The 12,823-nt window shown below is 35.3% G+C and overlaps 3 protein-coding genes across 7 annotated transcripts; 2 read left to right on the top strand and 1 right to left on the bottom strand.

The window, feature by feature from the left end:
* Positions 1–50: 50 nt before the first annotated feature.
* LOC105210809 (protein TIPIN homolog) lies at positions 51–8,094 on the bottom strand. 5 transcript variants are annotated; one of them, XM_054226309.1, is made up of 6 exons: positions 7,002–8,094; positions 3,326–3,432; positions 2,286–3,255; positions 2,043–2,121; positions 1,873–1,938; positions 51–234 (listed from the first exon to the last, which is right to left on the bottom strand). In XM_054226309.1, exon 1 carries the CDS (start codon positions 7,955–7,957, stop codon positions 7,004–7,006), a length of 954 nt encoding a protein of 317 aa, XP_054082284.1. In that variant the 5' UTR covers positions 7,958–8,094; the 3' UTR covers positions 51–234; positions 1,873–1,938; positions 2,043–2,121; positions 2,286–3,255; positions 3,326–3,432; positions 7,002–7,003. The 5 variants fall into 5 exon arrangements, with proteins under 5 accessions (XP_054082284.1, XP_054082283.1, XP_054082282.1 ...); XM_054226308.1 differs by lacking the exon at positions 2,286–3,255; XM_054226307.1 differs by lacking the exons at positions 2,286–3,255; positions 3,326–3,432 and having other exon boundaries at positions 7,002–8,093.
* Positions 558–6,768, top strand: LOC105210808 (protein SERAC1). The gene is made up of 4 exons (XM_011181954.3): positions 558–1,491; positions 3,773–3,941; positions 4,074–5,386; positions 5,446–6,768. The coding sequence occupies exons 1-4, from the start codon at positions 1,409–1,411 to the stop codon at positions 6,275–6,277; spliced, it is 2,397 nt and encodes a 798-aa protein (XP_011180256.2). The 5' UTR covers positions 558–1,408; the 3' UTR covers positions 6,278–6,768.
* A 203-nt stretch (positions 8,095–8,297) lies between the features above and the next one.
* On the top strand, positions 8,298–12,479 carry LOC105210816 (protein male-specific lethal-1). The gene is made up of 2 exons (XM_011181963.3): positions 8,298–9,857; positions 9,914–12,479. Exons 1-2 carry the CDS (start codon positions 8,832–8,834, stop codon positions 10,916–10,918), a joined length of 2,031 nt encoding a protein of 676 aa, XP_011180265.2. The 5' UTR covers positions 8,298–8,831; the 3' UTR covers positions 10,919–12,479.
* The last annotated feature ends 344 nt before the right edge of the window (positions 12,480–12,823 follow it).

The raw sequence follows: 12,823 nt of genomic DNA, 5'->3' as shown, positions 1-12,823 counted from the left end.
AACAAATTGTTGTCTGTCTGAACTCTCACCTCAGTGTTGATGTTGATAAAGTTTATATGCACTATTAAGTACCCGCCAAAAAATAGAGCGTAGCAATGCGATTAGTAAATAATTTGTTGAGGTATGCGAAAAAAAAAATTGTAGAAACAAGTAGAAAAATGTTTTTGTTTTGTTGGCCAACGCAAGTTTTCTTTCGAGTTGTTTTCGCTACAATCATTTGACGTATGCCAACAGCTGATCGAGTAAAATTTATTATTACAGGGTGATCAAGATGAAGAATTTTTAATAAGATTACTTAATTACATTTTTTTTAATAACTACAAGTCGCGCATAAATTCTCTTTACTGCATGATTATTAAACAATATGTATGTAATATATTTAATGAAAACAAAACCGTATATAAACAAAAATTCACTAATAGTTTTATATTTGTATACTTTACATAGCCCACCCTCCCGTCCAGATTTTTGGTCTTCCTATCAGATTTTTTTGTCAACAGCATAATAACAACAAACCTACAAAAATAATTTTTACAAACGTCAAAGAATGACCAATTGAAAACAAATTGAGCAATAATAACAAACGTGTGAAAAGCAAGAAAACAAGAATCCAACAATCACAATAACACATATTTGACATTCGACCAAAATTTGGTATTTCTAGCTGGCGAGTTTCGCACGGCGATTCATTCAACAACAGAAATTTGAAGTGATAAGTTCAGTGAAAAAGAAAAAAAACAAAAGCTCTCCCACAAAGACAATAAACATTTAACAAAAAAAGTTTAATAGCTCAAAAATTCTAAATGAATAAAAATGGATTAAACATTAAAACAATGACAATGCAAATGAAGTGAAATCAAAACCAATTGGACATTTGTAATCCAAGATAAATACATACTTAGAAAAGTCGAGAACTTACTAAAATACGTGACAGTGATAGCGTTAACTTTATAAAGCACTTGTTACATAGACTGTTGCATAAAATTGTTGCGTGCCTACAGCGGGCAGAACTCCCAACACTTGGATAGTTTTGATATTTTCAAAACATTCAAAAACTTTATTCAAAGGGTATAGAGAAAGAGAACGAATTAAGTGAAAAACTACAAAGGTGACGTGTTAAGCACACCATTGCTGCGCGCGTCGCACCTCGCACAACAAAAGTGTCATCGTCCAACTAGTGAGTTCCCCTTAAAGTCTACAAATAACTGAATATAGTATTGAAAATCAGGCGATTTTTTATGCTTGCGCTAGTGCATATCTAGTGTGTCATCAAAATTTATCTAAGCGTTTTTGAAGTTTGGTTAAGAGCAAATCAGCACCGATAAGAAGAAAATATTTAGTTTTTGGTGTCTAAATAAATAGTACAAATAAAAACCTATTTGTAAAGACAGTTTTGTGTGAAATTATAATGTCTAAAGTTACTTTGGGCGGATTTACGAATACACTGAGACGTTACCCAAAGACTTTGGGTGGAGTTGGAATACTCACAACGTAAGTAAACATTAAAGGAGTTGTAAATAAGTATACAAATAATAAGTGCATACAAATACGTGCATTAAAAATTAAGTTATGATCTAGGAAAAGCTTATTGATGACACTATTGTTAATGAATGAATAAAATGTTAGTACAACTAAATCATTATTAATATAAAATTTAATAATTGTACTAAATAAATGTAAAATCTTTAATTATTTGTCATGCATATTCTAGTATTTGTACAACTACATATGTGTCTATATCTTTAAATAGCTTGTATATCATTAGTTAAACGGTAAATATCGTATTTGGCATGCACATATGTATACAATGGTTATATTTGTTTAATTGATAAAAACAACTTACGAATACATACATAACGTGATAGCACTTACTCATCAAAAGATCATCCGATAGTTTCATGTATATAGGCAGAAGAGTGCCAGTGTTTTCATAGTGCGCTATATAAAAGTAAATAATGTAGATGTATGAGTATTTGTTGTTTTCACCAAATTAAAAACAAGTTTAGGGGGCTCGGCAGGCGCCAAAATACATACATACTTACTATAGTTTAAATTTCAGCTGTTTTTGTTTCTACTGTACTTGCAAAACACACCCACTTTTCACTTTAGGAAGAATATATGCTGTAATAGAAAAATAATAGGTATATAAGCATAGTGTAAACAAATATATGGTTTGTTTTCGTCAATAATTAAATAATTTCAATTATATATTAGTACATATAGCTTTATTTTTATTTTTTAGATTTGTTTTATTTAGTTTTTTATTCTAAGATCTTAACACGCACTAGCGTAGCAAATCATTTCCGTGTTGTTGGCGCCTTCAAATGTTATACATAAGTATTTACGTACGTAAACTATGTTAAAATATCGCACTCTCTCTGTTCCACTTTTATGGTGACTACTGAAATCGTATGATCCGACACGATAGCAGATATATTTTTAATATCTTATACATACATATATGCTATGTTAAAAATAATATGTGTAATCAACTACAGCTATACAGGTATTAGCTCACGTCTTAATTATTTGCATGTAAAAATAACCGAGTGATGCATTGACAAACAGCATTGCAGACCTTACGTAGTTGCATTCACTTCTATTACGTCAAATTTATGTTCTTATTGTTGTTATTTACAAATGCACCGGCGTAAATTGTAAATGTAAACAAACTTGTTTACATCCAATTGGAATAGCAATGGGTATTAGAAAAAACAACAACATAAGTGACAGCAGTGCAAATGTAAACAAAAACAAACTATTAATGTGGATAATAACAATATACTTCAAGAAATTGCAAAAATAATGGCTATTTATGTGGCTAATAACAATATATTTCAAGAAATTGCAAAAATAATTATTGTTGATATGTATATGAGTTGGTAAAAGAAATTATCACATTTTGTTTTTTGTTAAAAGTACAACATATGCATGTCTGTGTTAAAGTAAAAACTATTTCTTCACATCAGCAACTGGTGGAAACTATATCAAAACCTGATAAACAAACGCAGAACTGATTCGTATAGGCCAACGAATCAAAGTAACAAAACAAACGTGCTATAAACACGCGATTTTGTTGAAACGAGACAAAAACTAAAACGAAACCAACGAAACGTAGTTGTTTTGGCTTAGGTATTGTGTCGTGGCCATGACGCGTCCGCTCTGGGTTGGTTTAATTTATCATTGAAATGAAGGCACGTTTGAAGAGGAAGGCTTACATATATATGTACATATGTATGTAAATAAATAAAAAACCTAAGAGATAAGTGCAAATAAAAAATAATACAAAAACATAGGAATTGGGAAATTTGCCAAAACAACTTACGTATAAAAAATGTGATAAGCACATTTACTAGTGCTATTATAAATGCTGCATAGTTTGAATAGTAAGCGCTTTTTTTAGATTTAACAAAGTCACACGTGCGCCGCAAACTAGAAAAACACATAAGAAACAATAACAATAGTATAATTAAAAAGAAACACACATAAGAAATAATAACAATAGTATAATTAACAATAATAAAGCACTAACATTTATATAGTACCAACAAATATACGGTGATAAGATTATTCAAGTATAAAATATAACTCATTCATAAAAATATGACCCATTATTGTGTTATCATTTACACAACAACAATTGAATATTTATTTTTACTGCTATTAAAAAATTATTGTATTATTATTTTGATTGAAAGCGTTAGTTTCATAAGATATTGCTTAAAACACACAGTTGAAAGAAATATGCTCAAAATGTTGTTGTTGTTTTCAGTTGTGGCATAATTTTATTTGAAAAACAAAGGATACGCAAGTATTTATCGAAATGGGTGGAGACTGCACCGTCTGAAACTGATAAAAAGCGTCCAGATTACATATATATTAAATATCATATTTATAAGGAGTCTATGCGTAAATTGAAACAAAAGGAAGAGGATGAAAAGGTATAGATATATTAAAAAATCACTAAATAGTTGACTATGGTGATATATAGTTGCAAACAAATTAAATTTTCTAATTTAACCTATTAACGAAAAAACATAAAAAAATTATACATTTCAACTTGTAATTTCTAGAAATGGATCAGCATCATTATCAACCCCATTGGCAAATGGTGGAAGGCTGTTAAACACTCAGTAGCCTGGCGTTTGCTCAATATCGCACAGACAGGTTCACAACACGAACGTCTCAAAGCTGTGCGCCAATTGGCCTGTATCGATCACTTGAAAGACTGGGACTTCCGACATTTGGCACAAATTTGCGATGCACGCACCGCCGTCTCTTTGGCGCGTTCCGGTGCCGATTCACGTTGGTTCGTGCCGGTGCACATGCGTGGCTGCATTAAGAATCCCAAACTCGTGCTGGCCGACTTTCATGATATGCTAGCGCGTTTGCGGCCAAATTCTTGCGTTGATAATTTTTTCAACAAATACTTTCCACAACAGTATCCACACGAAGGCATCGATGAGTTCTTTACACAGGAACAAGCTAACTCGTTATCTGTACAGGATACGGATATGCTGAAAGAGATTATCGCCTTCCTACATCATATCACCAAGGAGGAGGCGGTGGCGAAACAAATCATCAACGAGGGTGGTCTGACACATCTTATGGAATTGCGTAAAATTTTCGCCGATGACAATGAAACACTTTCGACACTCTGTAAGGTGTTGGCGAACATGTCACTCGTTGCGGACAGTGTGGAACATTTCTTCGCATCCGGTTGGATTGGCGGCTTGGCAGAATGGATGAAATGTGCCGATTTACGTCTGCAAGTGATATCGGCCAAAACGATGGCCAATCTGGATCACGATGATCCCAATCATGTGCAATATCCACCCAATGTCTATCCACTGCATCCACGTTTGCGCACACGCGCCAAACCCAAGGCTGATATTATTTTCATACACGGCCTGTTGGGCGGTGTGTTCATAACTTGGCGCCAGAAGGACCGCAATCCCACCGAATTGGGTTTATATGGCAAGAATGCATTTTACACCAGCGAAACGGATGATGTATTTTTGGTTGGCGAACAAAGGCGTGGCAATGGCAAGATCAACGCCAGTAATATTACCAACGTCAGCGCAAATAATAACACAAAGAAGGAACAAGCCACAGATCCAATACTAAAAGCCGCCAAAAAGGAGAAAAACAAAACTTTGGAAATAAGCGATGCGGCAACTATGGAACTTGTGGAAGCACTACAAAACTCTGCCGAACTTGAGTCTGATTGGGAGGTAGTACACCCAGATGTGCCGCTTAAAGCGGGTGAGGGTTGTTGTGGTGAATTTAGCGTGCCTGGCAATGAGTGGCAAAATCAAGATAACTGTGATGATTACACCAACTGTTGGCCAATGGAGTGGCTACCAGATGATTATCCAAATACAAGGTAGTCAAACGTTGCAAAATTGTATATAACAACAACTAATTTATTATTATTTTTTTTAGAATCATTGGTATAGACTACACCTCTGCAGTCACAGAATGGTCAGCTAATTTCACAAAATATTGTCCCTGCGAAAAAGGTCAAGGACAAATCGATGTACGCGCCACTTCATTATTGGAACGCCTCTCCAAATCAGACATTGGCAATGAGCGTCCAGTTGTTTGGATCGGTCACTCCATGGGTGGCATACTCACCAAAATGATGCTTATGAAAGCCGTAGATGACCCCGATCCGAAGGTGAATCAAATAGCAAATAATACATCTTCCATACTCTTTCTGGGCACACCACATCGTGGCTCATCGATTGCGAAATGGAAACAACACATGCAGGTGATACTCTCCCCTTCCATTGAGGTTAAAGAAATGGAGGAGGGAGCCCCAAAATTACTTGCAATGCACAATCGTTTCATGGCATGCTTACATACATGCTTTCGTAATGTGAAGGTCGTCACTATCGCCGAAGGTGCACCAACGATGTTGACGTCATTCAAATTTCCATTGCGCATCGTCACTGAGGATTCAGCGCGTCTTGACTACGGCGACTTTTATGTGCTAAAAGACGATCATCTTAGTCTATCGAAACCGATTTTCCGCCAGTCATTCCTTTATCAACGTGTACTTAAGGTGATCGAAGACTCGATAAATACAGACGAAACGCCAACTGAAAAGGTGGAACTACCGGGTACAAAATTCAAAATAGAACCCATTAAAACACCAGCAGAATCGGACGTTGGCAAGAGCTTAGTGGAGAAAGTACGTAGTATTTTCTCGGCAGTTCCACAAATCTCCATAAATTTTCCGAATGCACATTGTGAACAGTCAAGACGTGATTAAAACTAGTCAAAAGCTTTTTGCGGCTAATATTTTTGCCATATACAAGAGAGACCTGGCTATGAAGTTTAAATTTTAAGCTAAACCACTAAGTATTTTGTAAAAAAAAAAACCTATAGCTGATGTTATTATTAGACTACAGCTATTTGTACTCATCTCATTGAGTTTGTTACATCACTCATCTTTCCATGTACTTTTATACTTAAAACCATGAATATTATTTATCGAAATTATTATTTGCATACGCGCACATGTTTTATAAACTTGACAAAACAAAAATTTGTCTAATTTATATTTATAGATTTAGCATGTAAGTTTGTACTTGAGCACTTGGCATAGCCATAAGGCTAAATACAAACTCCATATGACTTTTTGGATACCCAGTGACTTCATGTATTCTCTAGAAGCTTATCGAACTCGTGATAATAAAAATAAGCATATAAAAATCGCTCAAATAAATCAATGGAGAAGCTTGTAAACATACATACTTAAAATTTGTACTTCTTTATTAAAGGGAGCTTATGCTATACCACACAAAAAATAACTAAAAATAATGTTTACTGAATGTGAAGTGATTTATAATAAACAAATAATATTTGAACGACGAGAATTTGTGGCGCATACAGCAAAATAAAATTTTCTATTTAAAACTTACAACTCATATATAAAATCTTGAATGCCCCACCGTTTCATTAAAATCATTATAAAAGTAAACTTTTACACTTACAATTACTCCTCCGGTATTGTATTTGTTAGACCAATGCTTGCGTTTGTTTGCTGTGCTAAACGTTCTTTTTTCGCTTTCAAACGCTCCAATGCTATACGTCGATTTTCTGCAATACGCGCCATTTGCTCTGCTGTTAATTTTGTTGTTGGTGCAGGTGATGCTGGTTGTGATGGCGGTAGTGGTTTCGCGAGGTCGCTGTCATTTAATTTGTAGCCACCACGTTCGCTGTTAGTGTATGGTGTAGACATGGCTGCTTTACCGCGGTTAAATGATGGTGTGGCTAAAGTACTAGTACTGGCACCAGTAAATGTCGCGTCTATTCTGTCAGCACCACCCCCACCACTACTGTAATGTGCAGGCGTACGCGGCGCTATCTTAGATATAGCAATTTGTTCACCCAACAATGCATCGAACTCGTCAAATGGTTCATCTGCCGCAGCATCTGCGTCACCATCATCCTCGTCGTCTTGTACATGGTCACCAGTAGTTTTCAAGTTGTCCAACATACCCAGACGATAGCGTGACATATGTACTTGTAGAGACTTCTTCTTGCCAATTCGTTCGATATTCGTTAAGACATCGTCAAATTTGTAATTTGGATACATGCGATGTGCCCAGTGTGTCATGCGACGCATTACCTCGTCCAGATCACGTTTCTCGTGCCCTTTGCCTTTAAAACTAACATCTTTGAAATATTCTTCTATCGTATGTATGCCGCGCTGTCCCGTCAAGGTATCCAAAGATAATTTAGGTCTTGGATTACGCACTGTTCGCTTCTTTGGTTCAACTTTAATGCCCTGTTGCGCGCCATCTGCGTTATCACCGGCTTCAACATCTTCGCCAAATAGTTCTTCCCCACCCATTCCATTTTGGTCGTTCTCTTCATCGCTTGGTAAGTCATGTAAATTTCCACTAATTAAATCTTCAACGACATCATCGCCATATACGGAGGACATATTTACGAATATTTGTGTACAAGTAAATTAAACAAATAATTAATAAATCAAGATTTTTGCAATAAACGTTGGAAATTGCGCCAAAAACAACAAGCGGTGTTGTAGCAACACTATTGTGGTAGGTTTTAGTGACAGCTAAAACTCACCACTTCACACTCTTTTTATAGCGTGCTTCGTATGTTTAAAAATCTAAAACAATAGTATTGGTTTTGATATCAAAAACTATAATTATTTACTAAGCAAATTTATCACTATTTGAAATTTTAATGTAGAATATATACTACATATTCTCAATTTAAATACACTATGCTAACATTTTATAATTTTCTCCAATTGGCAAGTCAAGTGGTTAGAAACGCAGTGCTGCCAACATGAGTTGCATGCATGCGCAGCCGGTGGTGGACAAAAGCGTGATGCCAAAAATAAAAATAAACGTCGGTTTTGCTGTGTAAAATTTTCTTGTGCGATTTTAAATTATAAATAAATGGAGAAAACGTACAAAAATCTGCATAATAAATAGTTGTAAAGACGTTCGGTTCACTTTTGTCTCGGAAGTTAACAAAAATTTTTGTTGGGCAATTGTATTTCAACGTCAATTGTAAAATCAAAAAAAAAGCTATAAAATATGGAAAATTTGCACTGTGTTGAAAAGATGGGCGAAATTACGCATTTCGTTTTTGCTTAGTGGTGGATTCGAGTAGAAGAGACGAGCACAAAAAGAAATTGGCAAAATTGTGAAAACAATACAACGCGTGGTGTTATGAAGAAACGCGTAAAGAAAATTCGCGATAAGTCAATTGTAAAACATCAAAAACTTAAACGGGAATCGTATGTGAATAAATAAAATATAATATAATATCGAGTGGTGTTCAAAATGGAAAATAAGTGCAACAAAACACCAAATGCCAACAATAAATACATGGATCATGTTTATTGTCATCCAACGGAAAGCAAGAACTACATTAGAGCCAGCAACAATGCGGGGGGTGGTGGCGGAGCTGCATCGGTGGCGAATACGGATTATTTGGCACTTATAAAAGAAAACAAACAACTGCGTGCTATGTTGATACTACATTTGGACTTAATACAAGCGCAAAGTGACCAACTACAAGTGAAGGATAAACAACTTGCAACACAAAATGAGGAAATTGATAGTTTACGCTCAAAGAATCAGCAGCTGGAAACACAAGTACAGGAGTTGCAGAAACAATTGCAACGTCATATTAAACGAACCGCCAATTCGCCACCTCCTCTGGCCAAAATACAACGCAAAGCAGAACCCATGCTAGCAAGTCGTGTGTCGCCCGTAACGGCGGCAACAGTGGCAGCACCCGGCGGACAAAATATTATTGGCGAGTGCAATGGTAAACTTATAAGTAAAATTATTTTGCATCGTGTTAGTATGCCGGATCATAGTCCGAATTCAACAACAACCGGTACTTCAGATAGTACATCCGAGGCGGATGACAGTACAACTAGCAAGACACATGCGGAGCAAGATGAAAATGACGATTATGCAGAGGATGACGATGATGGTGACTTGGAGGAAACTGTCGAATCTACCGGTAATTCCTCTGAGGATAGTAATGATGTGGTATCGGTACATTCCAAGCCTGTTGTACAACAAAGAATGTCTCCTGTACACGTTACGCGTGGCGCCAAACCTATGCGACAATTAGCGGCGCCAATAACAATAGTGCCGGCTACAACAAATGCTACGACGTCTGTCGTACCAGCTTTGGTACCCACAATTACAACAACAGCAAGTACAACCCAAGTGTGTGTTACGCCACCAACACCAAGTCGTGGTAAACAAATGCCTCTGATGCTGTGGCATGCACCAGATATGCAATCCGATGAATCTGCAAGCTGTGAGTCACTTGGTGAACTCTCCGATCAGGTATAATATATATTTTAACAATTTTGAATCAATTTATAACAAATTCTTCATTACAGCGTTCTATGGTTGCTTCGCCAGCCTCACCAAAAGTTGAAAATCAAGCAACGAAAGCAAAGAATATCACAACTCATTCGCTACGCAGTAGTGCACACTTGCAAACTCAACTACGGCAAAACAAATCTCGTCGTTGTGCTTACATATCCACGGACCAGATGTATTGTACACGTGCATGGGAGGATGAGGAAATCGTGGCCGATGGCTACGAATTTATGAAGGAAGAAGTAGAAGCACTACAAGCTGATGCACCCATGTTAGAGATACCCAAATGGACAGAACACGAACTCACTGTGTCCTATTGCATTGAGGGCACCGAAAATTTATCCGACGAAGCGTTCCTTAAACGTCATGAAAAGTTGGAATTGGCGGAGAAGCGCCGAAAGAAGTGGGATGTGCAGCAAATACGCGAACAGCGACGTATAGAGAAATTGAAACGACGTCACTGCAAGGACGAAATACAAATACCACCGGATCAACAACCGCTACTGAGTTTTTATCCCCAACCTGATGCAATACAAACAATTTGCTTTACTAACGATCTACCGGTGCAAGCCTTCGGAGAGCTAGTACCGAAATTAAGTGCGCTCTATGATTTTGACTTGCCATGGCTGGATGCATTAAATAGCGTACGGACACCAGGATCAGCGGCGACGGGCTCCATTGTCACATTGATACAAAGTCAGGCCGGCGCAAGTGTCTCCACAGCGCAGGGCCAACAACAGTTACTGAACTCAACTTTCGTGTTTGTAAAAAAACGTAAGCGACAACAAAGCGGTACAACTGGTGGCGCGGGCGGTGTGCAAACCACACGCCAGCGTGGTGCATTACGCAGAGCAGCGGCTATAACGGCGACGCCAGCTGCGGCGACAGTGGCGCCCGAACAAACTGTGATAGCACAACCAGCCATAGCGGAAACTGCGACAGCAACTGCTACGTCAACAATGGCTATTCGTAATTTGTCGACTGTTACGAATGAGAAAGTCAGCGAAGCAACGTCAAAGTAGTTAAGTGTCAACGGCGCTTTTACACAAACGCGTACTCTCATGTTGGTCTCAGAAAGTTTAAAATGAATTTTTAGTTGTATAACATTGTTGTAAGTCGTTGCATTGTCGGATTGTCCATTAATTAGACTATTTTGTTGCATGGAAATGAAAATTATTCTTTATTTTTATTTTTATTTTTACTAAAGTAAAGTGGCTTTATAAAAGATCATTAATGAACTTGTATATATGTATAAACTAAATAACGGGACTGTAACAAAATCTATTTTAGCTTAAAAATAGTGAGATTTTAGCAAAATTACTTGCAGTCATTTGAGTAATTATTCAAATTGTATTTATGTACATATATGTAATTTTAATATATTCTAAAAGCGTCAAGCTTTTCGGCATATTGTGATGTATGCGCTAAGCATATGCATACAAAAAATGGCCAATAGTAGTTTCCTTTAATATTGCTCAAGACTTGCGAGATCTCAAAATGAGAACGTGACACTTTCAATTTCAATTTCAATGTGAAAATTTTCTAATTTTCTATAGTGAATACCGTAAGTAAATACTTTTAGTTTATACATAAAACTAAAATTGTATAGCAGTTTAATTTATTTATTTTGAAATAATTATACTTTTGTGTGCGCGTCTTTCCAGCAGCTAACACAGAATTCTAAAACAATGTAAATGTAATTTAGGTAATTTAGTGATAACTTCAAAAGTAATAAGTAGAAAATTCGAAGATTCGATAATACAAACATATAATCCCAGTCTTATGAAACGATCTTGAAAAAAATGTAGTGTTACATCTTTTGAGCTTAGTACATAAATAACTGTTGTCCAAAGGTAGCCTTCAATTTTTTTAGTGTAGCAATATATGGGAATTAGGCAAAATATGACATGAAAACCAAATTAGTGCCGAATAAATTGTATTTACTATATGCTTTATGTGTGCGTGTGTGTTGGAAATGAAAGTAATTTATTTAACTAACAATGAATTGTTTTATGAAAAATAATATTTTTATTTGCCGGACTTGATTTTGTAATGAAAAGAAATCATACAAACGGAGTTAGTTTATAATTAATACATATCTTTTATATGCCAACATACTTTGTAGAATTCGAATTCGAACTGAATTGATAATAAATCTTCGACAATAAACGAAATATCGTTGAAGAATTAGTTTTGTAAAGCATTTATTTGTGAAGAAATTGTAAAGAAATGAGAGTATATAATGCAATATAACACACAAATGAAGCTCTAAATTATATCATATGCATATATATATATATAATTGTAAGTTATTTTACGTTTACAATATAAATTAGTTGGCACCAAGTCGGGTTAATATGTAAACATTATAAAAAAAGTGTTTAAATGCTTTAACTTTATATATATTTAATTTACAAACGAGATAAACGAGACCAAATAAATTACAAAAAGTGCATTTTCGTAGGGAAAATTTAGTAAGCTAGAAGTCAAATTAGTGTTAATATTATATAATTTATATGTACTATGTGGTCTGACCAACAGACCGATAAACAAAATAATAATTTTTATTCGAAATGAATTCAATTCGCTCAAGCATACTTGCTTTTATTTATTTTTTTTCAAATTCTGAAAAAAATAATTTTTTTTTTAAATTCTGGAAAAAATAATTTTTTTTCAAATTCTGAAAAAATATTTTTTTTTTATTTTTTGTTAACGCTTGCGAACTTGAGGTGTGTAAACAATGTTTTTATTTATTTTCATATGTTGCGTAAATGTGTCTGTAGATAAAAGAATATAAGAGAATAATTAAAAATGATTGAATTATGTGTTTACACATTAAAATATATGTTGCGTTATTTTTATTCGAAAAAAAAATCTGGGAAAACTAGGAGTTATGGAAAAAATAAACACTGATCTATTAGATAAGC

Source organism: Zeugodacus cucurbitae, chromosome 3 (assembly GCF_028554725.1).
Source record: "Zeugodacus cucurbitae isolate PBARC_wt_2022May chromosome 3, idZeuCucr1.2, whole genome shotgun sequence".
Lineage (NCBI taxonomy): Eukaryota > Metazoa > Arthropoda > Insecta > Diptera > Tephritidae > Zeugodacus > Zeugodacus cucurbitae.
Note: the sequence above shows the minus strand (reverse complement) of the source record. Positions and strands in the feature narration are given on the sequence as shown.

Bases quoted from the DNA above. Each gene is read 5' to 3' on its own strand.
- LOC105210809 (XM_054226309.1), bottom strand. From the start codon at position 7,957: ATGTCCTCCGTATATGGCGATGATGTCGTTGAAGATTTAATTAGTGGA.
- LOC105210808 (XM_011181954.3), top strand. From the start codon at position 1,409: ATGTCTAAAGTTACTTTGGGCGGATTTACGAATACACTGAGACGTTAC. The intron at 3,942-4,073 runs GTATAGATATAT...TGTAATTTCTAG, and splicing joins AAAAGGAAGAGGATGAAAAG to AAATGGATCAGCATCATTAT. The intron at 5,387-5,445 runs GTAGTCAAACGT...TATTTTTTTTAG, and splicing joins GATGATTATCCAAATACAAG to AATCATTGGTATAGACTACA.
- LOC105210816 (XM_011181963.3), top strand. From the start codon at position 8,832: ATGGAAAATAAGTGCAACAAAACACCAAATGCCAACAATAAATACATG. The intron at 9,858-9,913 runs GTATAATATATA...TCTTCATTACAG, and splicing joins TTGGTGAACTCTCCGATCAG to CGTTCTATGGTTGCTTCGCC.